Source organism: Castor canadensis, chromosome 15 (assembly GCF_047511655.1).
Source record: "Castor canadensis chromosome 15, mCasCan1.hap1v2, whole genome shotgun sequence".
Lineage (NCBI taxonomy): Eukaryota > Metazoa > Chordata > Mammalia > Rodentia > Castoridae > Castor > Castor canadensis.
Genome location: NC_133400.1, coordinates 79,398,469 through 79,418,992, shown reverse-complemented (window position 1 = coordinate 79,418,992; position 20,524 = coordinate 79,398,469). Strand labels below are relative to the sequence as shown.

The following is a 20,524-nucleotide window of genomic DNA, read 5'->3' as shown; positions in this document are numbered from 1 at the left end:
ACACAACAAAATAGAACCAGTCCAAATAGCAAAGTGATACTGTGTGGCATACCTAATAGGAGTTGAACCATACTGAGTATTTTCTGTTGGATCAAATTGTGAGCTTTGGTTTCTACTTTGCAAATCACTGTGATAAAAATTAACTGGTTTTTCCTGGAAACTAAATTCCTTACCTACCTTTTATCTGAGAGTTATTCACAGTTACTTATCTTAAGTTTGAATCATTACTTTAAAATTCATAAATCATATAAAATTTATTTTACAAAAGCAAAACTAAAATTATTCACAAGCACTCATTTCCAAAGAAGAACAAAACTTACTATGCATTGCCCATTTATACAAGGGTGGTGTAAGCAAAGGTTACTGAGGCGCACACATCCATTTGGTCCATAACCATTTCCAGTATATCCTTGGGAACAGGTGCAGACAGGAAAGGAGCCTGTTCAGTAATAAAAATGAAAGTATAGATATAGTTAGTCTTCTCAGTTCAGTGGCAACAACTGAATTCAGGTTCTGGTGTCAAAATAGGAATCTGTCAATGTCAAGTCTGCATATTCTTATGGGTGGACAAAACAAAATATGAGAATAAAATATTAGAATGCTTTATATATGTATTGGCACTGGTGCTCTCACTTAATGTGTCAGAAAGTCTTGAGCTGTGTACAAGTGAGATATTCACTAAAGGAAATGGGAGTTCTTCATCACAGAAGGGTCATTGCAGAAAAGAGGATTCTTTGAATGGATCTGTTGCAAGCACTGTATCTATCTATAGAGACTGCTTTAAACCTCTCAATAGCCTTACAAGCAAGTACTATTATAACTATTTACACCTTTACAAATGAAGGCTGAGCTCAGACAGATTGTCTTGACCAAGGATATAAAACTGGAATTTTCTCCTTCCTTAGTAGTAAACACTTATTTCAGCTAGATTCATTGTACCTGAAATAAAGATTACACTTCCCAGTCAGCCTGTGCAGCCAAGTTTAGCCTTGTGGCTCAATTCTAGTCAATGGCATAGAAACAGAAAAGTCCTTAAAGGGAAGTGATGTTTCCTTCTTCCTCATCTTGGGAGATAATTATCTTGGGAAATAATTCCTAAATTAGAGCAGATCATAAAAGAGCATAACCTATTTATTTTTTTTGGGGGGGGGGACAGTACTGGGGATTGGTCTCCAGGCCCTGCAACACAAGCACTCTACTACATGAGCCATAGCCCCAATCCTTTTGCTTTTTAGTTTGTTTTTCAGATGGGGTCTCCTTCTTTTGCCCCAGCTAGTCCTCAGTCCTTCAATCTCCACCTCCACTTCCTGAGTAGCTGGGTTTACAGGTGTGCCACCATATCTGGCCTTCTTACTGCATTTTTAAAAATCCAAGCATATAGTTTTATAAAATGAATGAATTTTCATTTTGAAGCTCAAAAGAAGAACGTTGAGGACAGAAGATTTTTGGTTTTACAATGTCAAATGGTTTCAGAGAATTGGGTTAAAATACTAAAGTCCAAAGAGAGAGGCAAGTCTTTACCCACAGCTGAGGAGCACGATGCTTCTGGGTGGCAGCCTCCATTATTGAAGGAGCAAATGTCTTCAGGAGTGCACACTCTTCCATTGCCATTGTAACCTGGTCAAAGCAGAATAGGGAAAGGGGAAATAATGTCAGGAGTGAAGGAGAAAGAGAATGCCAACCTGAGACTCATATATCGTGAAGTAGACCAACCAGAGATCGTGTCATCAAAACAGAAGATGCAAATATAAAGTGGCATAAATAAAATTGTATAATTGAGAGAAAAGAATAACTAGATTCATAAACTGACTTCATAAACAAGATTCTTGCTTGTTTCTAATGAAATACATGTATAAATATGTATGTGTCTATGACTTCAAGTAGACATAGAAACTACTAGTAGGCTTGGAAATTGCTGATATGAAGGAACAACTTGCATTTCTTCATCTCAGTGATGCTGATATTCTTAGAGGTAAATTATTGCAGAAGTCTAAGCTGCTATTGGTTCGTGTTATTAAAACATACGAGATTCAGTTTATCCCTTAGAACACTCTGAATGTTTTGGATACTAACTCAATGTAGAAAAGAGCAGTAGTGACTTCTTTCCAAAGAAAAGGAAACTAACATGTATGATATGTCTGTGATTTAGTAAACTTAATCTGTAAAACATCCTGTGAGTTAATAAATTATCAATAAATTATATGTGGGAACAAAGAAACAGTAGATCTGAGATTCACACAGAAAATTCTTCCAATTTTGTATTATCTCAGTGACAATTCCATAGTTTGAAAAAGTTTGTTTTCTATTTTTTTTTATTCTTTTCTTATAATATAGTTGTACTAATATGTTCTGAATCAACATGTTAAATTAAACATGCTGGACTACTCAGTTTCTGATCTTAGACAGAAATCATATTTTAAGTGGAGCACAAGATTCTGCTTTCAAATGTTGCCTGTAACAGTATCAGGAAACCTGGTTACAGTACCGGGTGGACAGTCCCCACAGTGGAAAGACCCAAGTGTATTCACACACTCAACAAGTGGAACCACTGAACAGCCGCCATTATGTATCTCACACTCATTGATGTCTTCACAATGATACCCATTTCCTTTCCAGCCTAGAAAAACAAGATTTGAAATGTTAGCTCTATACACAAGGCAGTGAGGAAGAAATACAAAGAGCTAAAACACATAAAATGTTGTTCTACTAAAATAACTATAGACTAAAATGAGATAGACCAATTGGTAAAAATTGTCTTAAATTCTTAGAAACAAATTCTGTCAAAGTAGAGGGAAATTAGTTGCACCTAAGACTGTTAGTTCAGTAATAAATTAATCTAACCAATTTGGAAAGAAATCTGGCAGTATTCATTAATTTTTTTAAGTACATAACCTTTGATTGAAAGATATCTGGCAGTATTCATTTAAAAAACAATGATTTAAATACATAGCCTTTGTCTAACAATTCTACTTCTTAAAACTTATTCTATCATAATAAAATTACCAGCATAGTAAAATGTATGTAAGAGGTCTGTTGCAGCATTGTTTAATAGGAAAAGTCAATGGTCAATAGTGTTACAACTGATTACCTTATGACTCATTTATGCCACTGAATACTAAAACACAATGTTTTTTTTGTGGTACTGGGGCTTAAACTTAGGACCTTCACTTTGGGCCACTCCACCAGCCCTATTTTTGTGAAGGGTTTTTCAAAATAGGATCTCATGAATTATTTGCCCGGGCTGGCTTTGAACCTTGAACCTCCTGATCTTTACCTCCTGAGTAGCTAGAATTACAGGTACCTAGCTCTAAAACACAATTTTAATAATGCACATATGCCTGTATGTGTGTATATGTGAACATATACACACATTGAAAGAATTTTCCCATGCATTTTTTAGTTGTATATGACAAATTTTAGAATACTAGAGTTGAGAATCATACCCCCAGTTTGGGGAAGGAATTGTTTAAAAGCCTGCTTCTGTTTGGATGTGTTTCTATGAGTAAAAAGCAATGGCTAATAGTAATCTCAATAGGAGGATGAGACTGAAGGAGAAGAGGAGAATATCATTTTACCTTAGTCATTCCTATTTTATACAATTGTAAGTCTATATTACTCTCATAATTCAAGTTAAAGTTATAACAATGCTTGAAAACTCTTTAAACCTTTAAAATATTTACAACCTAAGTGGAGTCTCCTTCTAAGAACCTACTTGGGAAAATTATATTTGAGGATAATTACATGAGTGCACACAGAAAAGCTGGAGGAAATATAGTCCTCAGAAAGGCAATTCTCAGAGTGATAATAATCTGAGTACTTTTTTCTGCTTTTCTCCCATATTTTTATGGTTTCTTTATATTTTATAAATAGTATATATTACTTTAATATTCACAGACAACAGGTTGATTAAGAGGAAAATAAATAGCTTTTTTTTCTCTCCAACAATATAAAAAGAAGAATGTCAGCACATTGTCCATCCTCTAATTTGTGTAATTTGGGTTTCTGATTTCTACTTTTTAAAGATTATCATTGATAAATTACCTTTGAAATTGTGTTTATTTGCAAATTTTATTTCCCCCTGAGATTTAAAAAGGAGAAAATCTTCACAGTTTGTTTCCATTTCTTTCTAGTTTTATAACATATAACTTACACAGAAAATCCCTAAACCACAAATCACTAAGTGATGCAGTAGGTGTGTGTGTTTCCTTGGTGAGGCACAGCAATAGAGTATTCAGCAGCTCAGCTCAGAGCCAGGGTTAAGCAGAGCTGGGTTTGAATCCTAGCTACTGATAAGTTATGTGATCTTAGCAAAAGTATTTGGTATTTAACCTTTCCAAGCCTGAAGCCCTGTATAGCTATCCTTATCTCAACCAGCAAAAACCCTTGTTCCTTCCTATTATTGCTTATACTCTCTCTACAACAAAATTAGAAATAAGGGCAAAATAGTTTCTGCTGGGTATTGAGGGGGTGGGGGGGAGAGGGAGGGGGCGGAGTGGGTGGTAAGGGAGGGGGTGGGGGCAGGGGGGAGAAATGAACCAAGCCTTGTATGCACATATGAATAATAAAAGAAAAATGAAAAAAAAAAGTGCGAATAATAGTTCCTACAATGAGTTTTGTTGTAGTTTCAAGATTTAAAACAATACTTTCTTACACTTTCATGGTACCCTTGACATTTTCATAAAAGAAGAACTACTATTATGATAATCTGTACTCTACTTTTGAAAACACCCAGGAAGCAGAGAGAGGCTCAGTAAACTCCCTAAAGTCTTGTTAACTGCTCCCCAGTACATCCAGCACAGAGTTTTGCTCTTATCAGGTGCCCTGCAGATAAATGTTAAATGGGTGATGATGATCTCATATAGAGAGAGGAAGCTTAGATTCAAGCCCAGGCAGTCAGTCTCTGCTCTAAGTACAGAGCCCATGTTTCAGCAGTTCAACATACAGCCTAGCCTTCCCTGGAGATTAGGTCACTGTGTGGCTGTGATGGAGCTAGATATCTTTATCCCCAGCAAAGACATGGAGTACTCAAATGACATGCCCAGGTGAGAACTACCAAACCGTAGCAGAGATGCAAAGAAATCAAAGAATTTGCCTGAGTTTGCAAACATCTGATTAATACAAAAGGTGGAACTAGAGAACAGGTCTTTTGACCACAGGTCTAGTTGGCTGATGGCCACAGCAACACGAGGTTAGACTTCTCAAATGCTATGGTTAGCCATGTTCCCAAGTTTGACTCTAGCACACTTTTGAACAAATCTCCCATCTCGTTTACAAAATTGTAGCAGTGAGATGGCCCTGAGAAGATGTTAGTGAAACAGGACATGCAACAGGAAACAGAACAAGCATCTCCTCAGAATAAGCATGTTACCCGTCCATAGTGCAAGGAAATTGGTACTAGTGCCTTGCCTGTCTAGCGTGTAACACTGGGCATGTAGTGAATGTACCTTTTGGACAGGCCCCACAGTAGAAAGAGCCCTGAGTATTGAAACATGTCACATTTTCCGAACAAGGATTGGGGCTGCACTCATCTTCATCCTCTGTGCAGGCAGGGCTGTTGGGCAGAAATGTCCACCCGGCATCACAGATGCAGCGGTAGTTAGGCTGGCAGGATGACAACAGTGTAAATACAGGACATTAGGAAAGGAACCAAGAAAGCCTTTGAAAATCTCACCAAGCCCCAAATGTGCTACGAGCCTCACTTCCATGAGGCCACTTGAGTAGTTTCTCTTTTTCTTCCCATATTATTTAAGCATTTAGACTATACCACAGAAAAAAGGAAACACCTTTATTTCAGAGTAGGAGTATCCTGTAATTTATCCCAAAGATGCCAGGGAAATAGTAGCAATAATCAAGAACTGTAAGTCAATATAATTAAAGTCAATCAACTCAGCCTGCTATGTTTTTAAAGGGGAGAAACACCCATGTAGGCACAGACGTTGGGAAATCAATTTTGTTTGTCTCCCTTTTGAAAGTCTTGTTCTTCCCCTACTACCTTCTCCTCTATCTCTTCACTACTCCACCATGGGAAGGAAACATTTTCCATCATATGAGGCCAAGAGAAGGTCATGTCTCATAGGGAGATTCATGAAGGAATGATAAAAGTGTTAGTGTTTTTATTAACCTCTGGGTCCAGTTTTCTGCATAGCTCAGCTCCTCTCCTCACCTGTGCCCCATTAAGGACAGGAAGCAACTTCACATCTGAAACTCTATAGGGCAATGCTCCCACACAATTAGAACAGGATGAGGAACTGACAACTAGGACTCTCACAAGGAATCACATTTGGAGAAAGGACCCACCTGTCCAACTTGCACTCGGTCCAAATCCTCACAGATGCCATGGACACAGAGCTCCTTAGAGCCCCTTTTGCAGTCATCATATTTGTATGCACACTGGGGCCCATATGTCTCAGGTGTGCAGTCACATCTGTTGGTACAAAAGAGCACAATATCAGGGTTTGTATTTTAAGGCTGATGCCTGTCTCTTAGCATCAGTAAAAAAAGATATCCAAATTGCATATCAACATAGAACCATAAGCCAGCAATGCAGATTTACTGGCTGGAAACTTGAAAGAAAATCACCCTGTTCTGCTCCAGACAAAGGACTGAGTAAATATTTTATCATTACAAATAAAGTGTCAGAGAATCATGTCTTACTATTGCATAAGACTACCACTATAAATTCTTCTGGTATCAATAAGGGCAAAATAGTTTCTGCTGGGTATTGAGAGGGTAGTGGGGAGAGGGAGGGGGTGGAGTGGGTGGTAAGGGAGGGGGTGGGAGCAGGGGGGAGAAATGACCCAAGCCTTGTATGCACATATGAATAAAAAAAAATTCTTCTGGTATCAAGTCATTAAACAGCACTTTCAAAGGTCAGATGAAACCATGGGTGACAGAGGTAATTCAAGAAGAGAAATAAAAAGACCATGAAGTCCATTCATTGTCTGTTCTACCAGATCTCTAGTAAGCACAGGTGACCTTGATTAAATTAATACCTCCCAACTGCACTCTAGGATGGAATAGCCCCACATGCAATGTCCACATCTCAGTCTATGATAATTATCATTACATAACACAGGGCAATGTGTCATCTATCCATAAGAGATGCAGTTAATGACATTTTCCATACTCACATTTTAATTCAATGAAATCTAATTATATCATACATATGCTACATTTGTCTTGTTACTAGATTTCAGACTAAGCTATTGTAATTTTGAAATTCTTTTTTGTTTTTGAAACAGGGTCTCAACATGTAGTCTAGGCTAGCCACCAATTCATGATTGACACCCCCTAAGCCTCCCAACTGCTGGGATTACAGGTGTGTGCCACCACTACTGGTTAAGCCATTGTCATTCTTACAGTTGCTGGCTTCACTTTATATTGGTAGTGCAACCTAAAAAGGAACTTGTAAGGTAAGAGTATTGGAGATGGGGGTGGAAAGATAAAGGAATAGAGGATTGACAGAAGCCTACGTTTATTTATACAAGTCTAAGCACATCTAAGGGAATGGAAAAGTCACTGTTTGCCAGAGTTGAGCAGCACTGACAAGGAAAGTCCTCAAGGAAACTGATGGCCATGTCCATGCCAGGGGTCAGAAACAAAGAAGAGGGAGCACTTGAGTGGCCATGTCTGGCTCCAATGTCTAGAACAATGAACTAGTTTTTGCATGTCCTGGAAAAGGGACCATTCTACAAAATGAAGAAATACTTAACAAAATGCATCAAGGTACAAGGAGCTCAGCAAATGCCCACGGAAGACAACATGTGAATGAGAGTGCAGGAAATGAGTGTGTCTGTTTAGACTATCAAGAGCCACACAGAATTCAGCATGCCCATGGTGGTCCCAGAAATGATTGTGGGGGTGGTGTCTTTGAGTGGCTGCTAAGGAAGAAGAGATCAATGAATGAATACAGCCAGAGATGGAGAGTAAGAATACTATGAATGGCATCCATGCACACATATGTAGGGTTGCCAGATGTACCAAATAAAAATATAGAATGCCCAGTTAAATTTGAATTTCAGATAAATGAGTATTTTGGGTATAAGTATGATCTATGGAATTTACATCATCACTATGTATTATTTAAAAGCTGTTTCATTAAATTACATTCCTGAACATTCCAAGATTGCTTTTCTCATTAAGACTAGGTCATAGATGAATAAAATAACAATAGATGATTAAACTTAAGCAGAAATTCAGCTGCTCATTCCCTATCCATAATTATTCATCTTCCCCTCCTACATTCTTCTGTCTTTTCCCACATCTTCTCTCTCATCCTTACATTAGAATATTCTTACAGAGAATTTAATTATGCTCTTTAAGATTATAGAATGCTAGAACATTTCATATGCATACTGGAACATTTGATCAAGTGCGCTTCATTGCTACAAATTTATTTTCATAGCAACCCAGACACCTGCCAATTTAAAAAAAAATCTTAAAATCAATTTTTACTAGGTTTCTAAGTCTATTTGCTATTTATGAGAGACCTGAGTGTTTGGGAACTCCTAAGACATGACCACCCAGGTTTAAATCCTGAACAAAAATGTTAATTGTGCACCTCAGACAATGCACTAACTAACTGATCAGCACTATTTTCACAGGCATTCCTCTGAAGGAAGTGCTTCCAAATTGTGTTTATCTGATCACTAAGCACTTAACTATTGGAAAAAGACTTAAGATTTGAGAGGAGATTCTGGCTCATGAGCCTGGCAGTTAAATCCTCTCTCCTTATCTCTCTTTTCCTTCTCCCTTGCTATGATCACTTGGAGATGAGTAGACATTAATCCCACACTCTTCTTTAACCAACTGCAAAGTAGACTTCTTTCATTTAAATTTAGATAATATGAGAAGAAGAAAAAAGGAGGGAGGAAATAAGACAAGTAAACTATAGGCTTCCTTGCTATATCTTCAAAGGCAGTATTTTTAATTTCATTGTAGAGATACACATTGCCTATGGCCACAAAATTAATAAATGATTAAAGATGAATGAAAACTTAGGTGTGTGTTATTCATGCACCATTATTTTTCCAAGTTGCATTTCTGTGTTCTGAAAGGCAAAGTTGGCATGAAGATTTTATATTTGTCTGTCTTTTTTAACATAACAGTATTTGCATGTAAAATACATTTTCAAGAAAGGATATAGACCTTAAAGAAAAACAGTAATTAATTATATATCTCCTTAGTGAAAATGAAACCACATGGGTATTTTAAAACTTCCTTACTGACATTCCTGCTTTAGTTGTTAGTTGCTGATTCGTTATTAAAGTCAATTATTGCTGATTTGGTTCCAACTTCACAGAAAAAAGTGAAGTTTTTCAGACTTCAAAAATACTATAAATGCATTTGGTAATTGAGAAGAGGTCAAATATATTTCCATAGTCATAGTTTAACTTGTGTTAGAGTCCATGGTTCAATCAATAAACTGAGTAACTAAGAGAGATAATAAGTTTAATACCTAACTACCACCTGAGCTAAAACCAGACTATTTGCTTAAGCTCTGCATGTTTTAAAATCCACCAGTGATATGAATGGAAATAAATAAAACAAACACACTTTTCTTTTTTCTGGATAACGTTCGTGACCTGAATCCTAAGTATATTGCTGTATACATTATGTGTGTATTTATATCATCCACGCATGGAAAGTTCAGACCCCAAAGGCTTTCTGAATTACAAAGTAAGCAGAAAAACAATAAGAATCAATTAAGAAGCAATAACAGCACTGAGAAATGCCAAAATATCACTGTTAGCTATCTGAAACAGTTGGGAACAAGACCTCAAATCACAAAAATGAGTAGAAACAGTGTTTTTTCTTGCTCTATTCTCGTTATGCTAAAAAAAGAATTTTTATCAAAAATTTTCCTATGAAACAGGATTTCCAATTAATTAGTATTTGCTAGTGCTTTATCTTTTCAAAGGTCTAGTCTTTACAATTATGAATTATGATCCAGTTTAATAAAGACTCCATTTTTTTCCACAAGTAAATTGGCTTAAAGAATTAAAAGAAAAATAAAGGAGATCTCAAACCCAAAGCAAGCTTTGCCACCCATGACCATATTTTTGCAGATCCAGATTATTCAACAGTAGCTCAAGTTTTCCTTTAGCAAATGTGTGTCACAGTTTCCCAAAGGTGTTTCTAACCTCAGTGATACTACTAAGAATTAACATCACATAATTAGTAGAACTCAAGATATTGTCTAACTGTTCACTGTTTCACTACAGGCAAATTCTACAATGCAAGAATTAAGTTTTATGCTCATGCACGTTTTTCTATTTAATTTTATCCCTTCAATGCAGCTCTCAAGAAATAAAATGGGTCTCTCTCTCTCTCTCTCTTTCTCTCTCTCCTCTCTTACTCTCATATGCATGTATCTGGACAAGGAACTCCATGCAACAAATAGTTCTGAATGCTAAAGTCATTCTTTTTTTCCTTTTCTGTTTTGCAGGGGAGAAAAATAATGTGCTGAGAAAATAATAATGGCAGCTGGCTTGGGAAATGGGTGTCATCCCACATGTACATCTTTATCACTAGATTGGCACACAAGATACCAAAAGACAATGATGATGAAGGAGAATCAGGAATCAGATCTAATCTCAAGGACATGCTTAGATATTGGGAAGGCCAGAAAGCAAAAGAACTATGAGTTGGTACATTTGCTGCAGACAACTCCAAGTAGCAATTCTCCTTGATAAATGGCCATAAACAGAAATCAAGAGATAATGCTTTTGAGGGGGTGAAACATTAGCCCAAGATGGAAAGTTCATAAAAGCCAAGGGCAGAAGGGTTATTTAAATGAGAAACAAAGTCCTTAAAACAGTTCAATGTCCCTTCAAAGCTATGATTCTTACCAGAGCCTTTGTCCCTCCTGTACCATGCTAAGGCTCTTTATAACACAGTATTAAAAGAGAATTTAATGATTAATTTTGTTTTTGCATAATAATTGAACTCATAAGCATATTTACCAGAAGTTTGAATGAGTTTTTATACCTGAAATGAGTTTTTTTAAAGTTTTAAAGAAGAGAACAAAAGAATGAAAAGACTATGACTGCTTTTAAGAAAATAATGTGTTAACAGAAGACAAGGATAAAAAAAATACTACACTCATTTTTGCTGGAGAATAGAATGACTATTGTTACAAGGTCATTAAAAAACAAGATAGCAAAGTCACTAGGAAGAGAGCAAATAATTGTCCTTTAATTCAGTGAGATAATACTGTAGAGTAATAAAGAACTTGTTCATGCCATAGCACAACCAATTTCTTAATCCTTAAATAATCTCCAAATGTAAGAGACCAGTCAAAACATAGGGAAAGATAATGTCTAGAGATTTTTTTAATGATTTTAAGCAAATATACACAAGTAAATTTGATGATGATCTATCATAAAAGTATAGACTTATTCAATAAAAAAGTAGTATGTGGGCTAGTGTGGCTTCCATGACCAATATTTCTACAGTATGGTAGGAACAAAGAAGGCATTGTGATATCTAACTCAGTTTAAAGGAAGGGAAGGTTTCCCGGGGAAGGCAATTCCTGAGCTGAACAGGAGAATGTTGTGAACTACTCCTGTGAAAAAATAAATCAGCAGAGAAGATAGAGCCAATAAGGATTGTGGCTGGGAACCTTCAGCTAACTAAAAAACACAATGAAGAGTTAATTCATTCATTGAGCATTACTTTAGTCTTGTATCTTATTTTGGTCAACATTCTCACACAGTGTTCAATGAAGCTATCCTTATTAACATGATGAGCTTGATAATATATGTAATAAGCACAACTGAGGGACACTGGAATGGTAGGCTGCCCCTCCTCTACTTAAACTTATCCCCGTGGCTGCCTCTTCGATGTTCTGACTCTTGCTAATGCTTCAACTCATGTTGCACCATGCTAGCTTTACTCTCTGTAGCCGTCATGATAGACTCTTCCCAGTCTTCAGAGGTGCTAGAGAAAGGATTTCTTCATGGGATCAGAGTTGAGGACTTGTTGAGGGCTTTTATTCATCTAAAAAAAAAATAGCTAAGAATATATTCAGTAATAGCCATATATTTCTCCCTGGAGTACCTAGTATTACTGGTAATATAGGCAGTAATTTAAATGTTTTAGCTGTTGAATGCCTTTGTCTTTTTTTTTTAAGTTACCTGTAAGTCCCCACTGTATTTACACATGTGGCTCCATTCTGGCAGGCCAAGGGTGTTCCTGAGTAAAAGTCACATTCGTCAATATCATCTAAGCAGAGGGGACCCTGTAGTCATAGGAAGAACATAGTCAGGTACCATGAGGCACAAGGGAGCCAATATTCATATGATATATATAAGAATTTATACATAGATTGTATTTTGTAAGGCAAAATACAATAATTCTAATATTAAGCTGGCTGTCCTTCATTGCAACCCAAATTTGACCTAACAGAATCAATGAGTTCTTCATAAGATCACAGCAGTCACAGGAGATTTCTTATGTAGTTGAGTACTCAGTTCCCAATGCTGCCAAAGCTGGGAATACTTACTTACTAATTATTTTGTTAAAGTATCTGCTGGGAGCATTTTCACCATTACGAAAATCTTGACATAGGTATGTCAAAATTCAAGAAGTACTTTCCAATGTTGAGCAATTTAAACTGATGCCAATAGGAACAGTATTTTCTCACCTCCTTAAGATGGCTTAGTATTCAGTAGGTTATAGAATCAAGCTTGTCATCATTTGGCATACATGGTATAATTAATTCTAACTGAGGAGGCCAGTGAAAACTAGAAACTTTGGATGGAGAATTAAATGTGTTGGAATGATTCCAGTAAACCATAGATGCTGACTCACCATCACTTTCATCAGATATCAAGTGACTCACCTCCCACTGTGGGGGACAGATACAAAAAAAGGAATCCTGCAGATTGAGGCAAGTTCCACCATTTCTGCAGGGATTGCTGCTGCAAACGTTTTTTTCCACTGTCTGAAACAACAAGAGGTCAGTGAGACAATGGCACTTGCCCTGGGCAGCAATGAAAAGCAGGTGTGTATGGGGAATTTCCTTTTACTCATCAGTGGAGGCCTTCCTGCAGACTGCCAATCAATTAATTGCTCAAGTTCATCTTAAAATCAACTCTCTTGTGAAAAAGAAGTGATTCCTATTATCAGTTGTGCTCATACTCCTTGACTCTTCCCATTCTTTTGATCATAGGATAGGATGAGGTATGAGTGACTGGAGAAAAATCTCACTCTATTCTTTGCAAAAATCTTGTTTATCTGAGAAATATATGTCACTGGACAAGAGTAAAGATTTCAGATGTGCGAATAATGCTCATTCCTATTGCACTGAGAAAATAAAATGGAAATTTTCCGTTCTTTTGCCTATTAGTCTTATCTTTGGTACTCCAGATAAGCCTTTGAAATCTGATCATCTTTTACTGCCAGCCCTCCTCCCATGGGATAAAATGACTGAACTCCTCATTCCAGACTCCTTTGTTTGAAATGTGGCCAGCTAAGATACACCCTCCACCCTTGTGCTCACCTGACTGCTTTCAAACCAGAGCAGCAAACAGACCTACCTTTGTCTGCACAACCTGGGGGATCTTACCCTATGTCAGCTACCAATTTCACTATTGTAGGATTTTTAATGTTTTACTGGGCAGAGGCAGAGGATACATCATAATGCAATGAAGCTATTTTGCTAATTTTAACTACAATCAAATTCTATTGAAATAGGGACAAATATTCATTTCACTTATGTATGTATGTATGTATGTATTCAATGACTCAGAGAAAAATCAAGCCCATTTCTTTTGTTTTGTAAGTGAAATTGAGAACCAGAGGATAGCCAACTGGCCCAGTGCTGTTTATTGGAGATCTTACTCTGTCATAAATTGAGAGACCATACAAGGGTGTGTGTGTGTGTGTGTGTGTGTGTGTGTTGGGGGGTTCTCTTTAAGAACTCTATTTTTTCCCCAATATTCTATTGGTCTAACTTTGTACCACAATGAGCTCTGTCCATCAAAGGACACTATTAAGAACACTAATCAAAAATTCATTAGAGGTTCTGGTGTGCAAAAGCTGTGCTGTCTGATGATCCAAAAATTCTCAGGCCTATAAGGACCCAGCAGGAAATGAAATCAGTTTGCAGTCAAGAGACAATAGGGAGTGACAGGGACTGGGGTGGCCAGAGAGCCCTTGCCATATCTAAAGGCAGAAAGGGATCACATTTGAAAATCATTAAAAACTCTTCCTGGAGGATGGGGGAGGAGACAGTCTGAGCTCATTTTAATGTTTTCCTGTTCTTAACCTCTGGTAAGAACAATAAAGCCCTGTAGGAGACTGAAAACTCTAGTGCCATGTCTTCTTCAACAGAATGACTGCTTGCTTGTTTTTGCTCACTCAAGTACTTCCTAAAAAGACAAAGGCTGAGTTTGTAATCCATTCTCAAAGTGGCAAAAATGAATTTGTTCACCAAACTTAAAACATCAAAAGTAGAAGACAATGCTTGAAGCATAATCAAAACAGACCAAGACTACTGAGTAGATGTTCCTAACATGGACTCCCCAAGCTCTGTTTAAATTAGAGATAGGGTGAGAGTCTGTGAGTTCTCTGCGTTAGAAGGCTATGGCTTCAACAGAAGTTCTAAAGAGTCCAGCTACCTACAAAAATGGCAAAAAGCCTCAAATTACATAGGCCAGTTTATAAGCATGTGGCAGTTATAGAACATTTACTCTTAGAAATGGTTCAAATTTAATTGCCAATAAATGTAGTTTTAAGAAAAATCAGAATATTTTGTTATATACCCCAGACTTCTGAACTTAATGGTGTTGAGGCTATGTAGCTTTTCAAAACTCAATCCATGGTGTCAGAATCAGCAAGTAAAGGAGTTACTAGATGACCAAGTATAACACAATTAAACCACTGGAACACAGTGAGAGGATGACAGTGAAGGGAGAGGTCTGTGGACTGTGAATTCAGAGTCAGAAGACCTCACATTCTCAGTATTGGTCTCAAATTCAGGTTCTCATCTGCATCTTAGGAAACATAAGAGAATTAAGTTACACAAAAAGCATCTCCTTGATAATGATCATCTATCTACTCTATCAATGATCTTGATATTTTCAACAAGCAACTAATCATTATGGGACTTACCTGCTGTAAGCTTTGAAATTTTTTCTCAAGATCCACAAGCTAAAAGTGGAGAAGAAAGAAAAGGCTCAATTAGCAGGCTAAAAGGCATTTTGTATACGATGTTACACACTTCACATAGTTTCCTGACACCCTCCTCTAGGGACTTACTTTGTTTGCTCCTGTTTTCGATGGATGGCTTTTTTCCTCTTCGTTCCTCTCTGCTCTGGGCTTCCCTTCCTTCCTATTTCCTTTCATCACATACATTTTTTTTTTAAGTTACTTTTAAAAGTACAACCCACTGGTAAACTAGCTCATTGCTTCTTTTCACACAGTGACTATGGGGATTTTCATAAATGACAGTGATGAATCCCCTTCACCAACAAGGAAGTTGGTATCAGAACTGGAACCAGACCAACTAATGCTAAAAGTCTTTGCCATAGTTCTCCTTACCTTCTGTCCATCACTACCTCTTATTTACCACTTAACCCAGAAGCCATAATCACAATGATAAATATCTAACGGGGATTCAAAGTCTAAATGTTTCCTGAAAAATGCTTTACTAGCAAAGTTGAATTAAGGAGAACTCATTTGCTCTTCTGATATATATGTCAGACTTACCTTGGAATTAAATTGATGGGCTTGGCTAGATACATTTTGAGTAAGACTGAGTGTATTCCTTTTTAAATCTGTAATATCATCTTTGTTTTTCTGGACCTAATTTTAAAAAGGAAAGGAGAAGAATAACATTAGTGAAGAAACATGCATGTATTATAGTAATATAATAAGTAATAAGTAGTATTCTATTTTAAGTGTGAAGCTCTTGCCTATTATAAAACCCAGAGTAATGTGTGCATAAAAAACATTAGACTAAAATAGCCATGGCATAATTCCAGATACTCTTTTTAATAACAATACATTAATGTATTTTTTTCTTTTTTCTTTTGAGGTACTGGAGTTTGAATTCTTCTCTTACCAGTTAAACACTCTACCAGTTGAGCCATACCTCTAGCCTTTTCGCATAGTTATTTTTCAAATAGGGTCTTCCACTTTTTGTCTGGGACCAACCTCAAATCTTAATCTTCCTGCCTACACCTTCTGTGTAGCTGAGATTACAGATGAGGAGCACCATTCTTGGCTGGTTTTTTGAGTTGATGATCTCACTAACTTGATCCAAGATCCTCCCAATCTCCACCTCCCAAGTAGCTGGGATTACAGGTATGAAGACCATACCTAGGTATTAATATATTTTCTATCTGCATTTTTTTTGCCATAATAACAGTTTAGCATGCTTACTGAGAAGATTGGTAGGGTGGGGATGTAGCTCAGTGATAGTGTTTGCCTAGCATGCACAAGACCAGTTGGGTTTTAAACCTTGGTCCAGGTATTTATTGTGGGTCTTTGGGCAAGTTATTGAACTGTTTTGCAATCCTTTTACCTCCTTTACACATGTAGTAATAAGAAAGCCCACTCATAGGGTAGCTAGGAAAGACAAATGAGAAAATGCACATCAAGCTCTAAGTGATGTAGATTTACCATTATGGCTGATATACAGCATGACATAGTAAATATTGAACACTGAAAACATTCAGTGCAGCATGAGAATAATTGGCCAATTCTGTTCTGTGACAGAAGTAACTGGTCATGCCTTTGTCTGACCCCTCTTCCTTCCCTTCCCTGGTAGAGGAGTTCCAGTGCTGCCCTCGGGACTAGGGTACATTTCCTTGCACAATGAGCCACCCTTGCTAGCATTACTTCCCCTAAGGTAGGCCTTCTTTATAACCTCATCTTACTTCCAATTACATTCTCTGTGCTAAAGATTCAAAGCACAGATTAATACCAAGCTGTTCAATTAAGTCATACAGATGGATATGCAAAATAACATCAGTATATTTCCAGTGTTTTACCTGATGCAAACATTCACCAAGGTCTTCATTGTTTAATTTAATTTTTCCCAGGGATCCAGTTCTAAATTCAATGTTTTGGGCAGACCCCGTAAGAAACACTAAATTTCCACTCTCTGCAGCCATCCGAGGCCTGTATAATTCAACCAGAGAATGTATCAGTAATTAGTACATATAATTTTAAAATTCATTCTCACTGAATAGCTATAGACTGTACGCAGTCTCACTGTGAAATCAACTCAACCAAATTCTTTCTGCTCATCTGCCTTTTCTTTCTCTGGAAATTTCTTAGGGATATCTCCCAGTAATTCCATACTTGGCTTATTAGCAAAGTATTGATAAATGAACAATTTATATCCAACAAAGTAACTCCATATATTATTGCAAATATTTTTCTCTGTTGCTTTTTAAAAAATGCTGTTAAAGAAAAATTATACTTTTGCTGATCTGACTATTTGTCAAAACTGGTGAGGAAGTACACTAGTCCATTAGCAAAAGATGACCCAGGAGTCTACTTACTGTTGAAGATCAGCATTTCGTTTATGTCGCTGCAGCTCAAGTCCCTCAGCTTCATCATATAATTCAGCCAAAGCCAATAAGGTAACCAAATACCAAAGAAATGGTGAGGACATTTTCCTCACTAGCCTCCTAGGTGGCCAGGTAGGAGGGAGGTCACTCCAGCCAACTGAGTTTGGGAGTTTGGAGAACTGCAAACCAAGACAGTGTACTTTGACTGGTGGGATATCCTGTAACTTCTCAGGCTTTTCTTATTTTTTTTTCTTCCTGAGGAATGTAAATGATCTTAGATTTCACTTACTCTTCAACTTGTAAAGGTCAAAATCTACCTCAAGTGATGCACAACCTAATCATTATTTGTTTGACCTTTGAAACAGTGAAAAAAGGCTTTGGATTGTTCCATTAGAACAATCCTTGTTTAAGAAGCACTATCTTTCAACAAATGGTGCTGGGAAAACTAAATGTTCACATGCAAAAGGAGTTAGGTGCTTACCTTGAAATAAATTGATAAAAAAAAAAGTGGTTCAAAAACCTAAATTTAAGACTTAAACTATAAAATCTTAGAAGAAAACATAGGGAAAAAGGCTTCATGACCTTGGGTTTGATAATCATTTCTTGGGTCTGACACCAAAAGCACAGGCAACAAAAGAAAAAAAACACAGGCAATCAAAGGATAAATCATCTGCATCAAAATTTAAAACTTTTGTACATCAAGGGACACTATCAACAGAGTTAAGAGGTAATACAGACTTGGAACAAACATTTGCATATCATACATATGATAAGAGGTTAATATCCAGAATATATAAAGAACTCCCATAACTCAAAAACAAAACAAAACATAACAAAAAAAAATCCAAACTTCTTTTTAAGTGAGCAAAGAATCAGAATAGACATTTCTCCAAAGAAGATATACAAACAACCAAAAAGTATGTGAAAATATGCTCAACATCACTAATCATTAGGGAAATAAAAATCAAAACCACAATAAGATGCCACTTTGTACCCATTAAGATGGCTATTATTGAAAAAACAAAATAACAAATATTAGCAGGGATGTAGAGAAATTAAGACCCTTGTGCATTGGCTGGTGGGATGTCAAACAGTGCCGCTGCTACGGAAAACAGTATGGAAGTTCTTCAAAAAAATTAAACATGGATTTAACATATGGCTGGGCACCAGTGTCTCATGTCTGTAATCTTAGCTATCTGGTAGGCTGAGATTAGGAGGATCATGGTTTGAGGTCAATCTGGACAAATAGCTCACAAGACCCCCATTTCCAAAACAACCACAGTGGCTCAAGTGGTACAGTGCCTGCTTTGCAAGCACAAAACCCTGAGTTTGAAAAAAAATTTTCTACAAGAAAAACAAAAAGTTTGAGGGGGAGGGGGGGGAGAGGGCGGGGGCGGAGTGGGTGGTAAGGGAGGGGGTGGGGGCAGGGGGGAGAAATGAACCAAGCCTTGTATGCACATATGAATAATAAAAGAAAAAGAAAAAAAAAACAAAAAGAATTAACATATGATCCAGCAATTTCTCTTTGAAGTCTGTACCTAAAATAATTGAAAGCAGGGACTCAAAGAGGTATCTGTACAGCAGTGTTCATAACAGCATTATTTACAGTAGTCAAAGATGGAAGCAACCCAAGTAAATATCAGCAGATGAATGGATTAAAAAAAAAGGTAACACGCATATACAATGGATTTTTTGTGACAGAGTTTCACTATGGTGAGTTTCAGGTTGGCCTGTAACTCACTATGTAGCCCTTATTGGCCTGCAACTCTTGGTCCTCCTGCCTCAGTTATGGAGCTCTTGAATTACAGATGTGTGCCACCAAGACTGGCTCACCTGTTCTATTTGAACACTATAGTACAATGAACCAAGATAAAGAAAACAGCTGAAGTTATTTATGTGAGCTGATAAAGAAGTCCGGTGATAAGGGCTTTTATTGTATTTGCTTGAAGAAACAGATCTAATAAAATAAATGGTGTTTTAGGGGGTATGCATTGTTTTCAAGTTATATCAGTCCAAATTTCCATTCTACCATCAAGCTATGCAGAAAGACTACATCATTCAGTTCAGAAGATAAAACAGAACTAAAACTTTTCCAAAAACTCTAGAACCTAAGACATACATAAAAACAAAAGAAGGAAGATTTCAGGGTTAGGACTTTGATTCAAACTCCCAACATCCTTGGGTAATGACTAGAAAAATATGGGAGGAGAACTGCAAGAAATTGGAATGAAGAAGAGAAATTTTTATAAAAGGAAAAAAGAAATTTACTGGAATGATGACACCAATGGGGAACTAATTTGCCACCATGAAATGTTTGTCCTCATTGTGTTATTACTAGTAACTGCTACAGTTTTGATCTCTCACTGTGTCCTTGGCTTTGTGTTATGATTCATATAGATTACATCATTTTATCCCTACAACAGATAAATTATTTTTAAAGATTAATATTTACTCATTTCTCCATATCTTTACTATCAACATCTATTGAACTTACTCAAGTTTAATATTTTATTCCACTCAGTTCATTTTTTTGGCTGGAGGTTTCATACTTGCAAAGCAGGAACAGTACTGCCTGAGCCACACCTTCAGTTCAGTTTTTAGAATAACTAATTCTTGTCAGACTGTGATGTGCATTGGGATGTCAGTTAATAAAAGACAGAGAACTTGAATTTTGGTGCAAGAATACAGAAAAAAAAGTAAAATAAATAAACAGGGTACTCTTAAATACTGTTCAGTGTTGAGGGAAACATAAGAGGTTGATATGACATAAAGTGACTGGGAAGAAAGGACATACTTTTAGTGAGTGGCCAGGACAGCTTCTCTGAGGAGATGGCACTTAGGTTATAACCTCCAAAATGTGATGCCCTCACATCGATATCTGTAAAGCCCCTTATCTTGGTTCTGGTAAACTCTACTTTTCCCATCCCTATAAGACATATATAAACTGGCTGTAGAATCTATTGCTGCCTTCCATGCTGAGTTGGACACTCCTCAAGTTA

At 36.9% G+C, this 20,524-nt stretch overlaps 1 protein-coding gene across 1 annotated transcript in view; it reads right to left on the bottom strand.

Moving 5' to 3' along the window:
* The window catches only part of Cubn (cubilin), a 253,945-nt gene extending 236,196 nt beyond the window's left edge, over positions 1-17,749 (bottom strand). Inside the window, exons 1-11 of the mRNA XM_074056589.1 lie at positions 17,517-17,749; positions 17,001-17,130; positions 15,715-15,810; positions 15,118-15,156; positions 12,845-12,946; positions 12,138-12,241; positions 6,298-6,424; positions 5,445-5,601; positions 2,486-2,617; positions 1,522-1,617; positions 321-439 (exon numbers count right to left, since the gene is read on the bottom strand). Of these exons, the coding sequence (XP_073912690.1) occupies positions 321-439; positions 1,522-1,617; positions 2,486-2,617; positions 5,445-5,601; positions 6,298-6,424; positions 12,138-12,241; positions 12,845-12,946; positions 15,118-15,156; positions 15,715-15,810; positions 17,001-17,130; positions 17,517-17,629 (1,215 nt within the window). The 5' untranslated portion in view covers positions 17,630-17,749. The remainder of the gene's footprint in view (positions 1-320; positions 440-1,521; positions 1,618-2,485; positions 2,618-5,444; positions 5,602-6,297; positions 6,425-12,137; positions 12,242-12,844; positions 12,947-15,117; positions 15,157-15,714; positions 15,811-17,000; positions 17,131-17,516) is intronic.
* Positions 17,750-20,524: the final 2,775 nt, after the last annotated feature.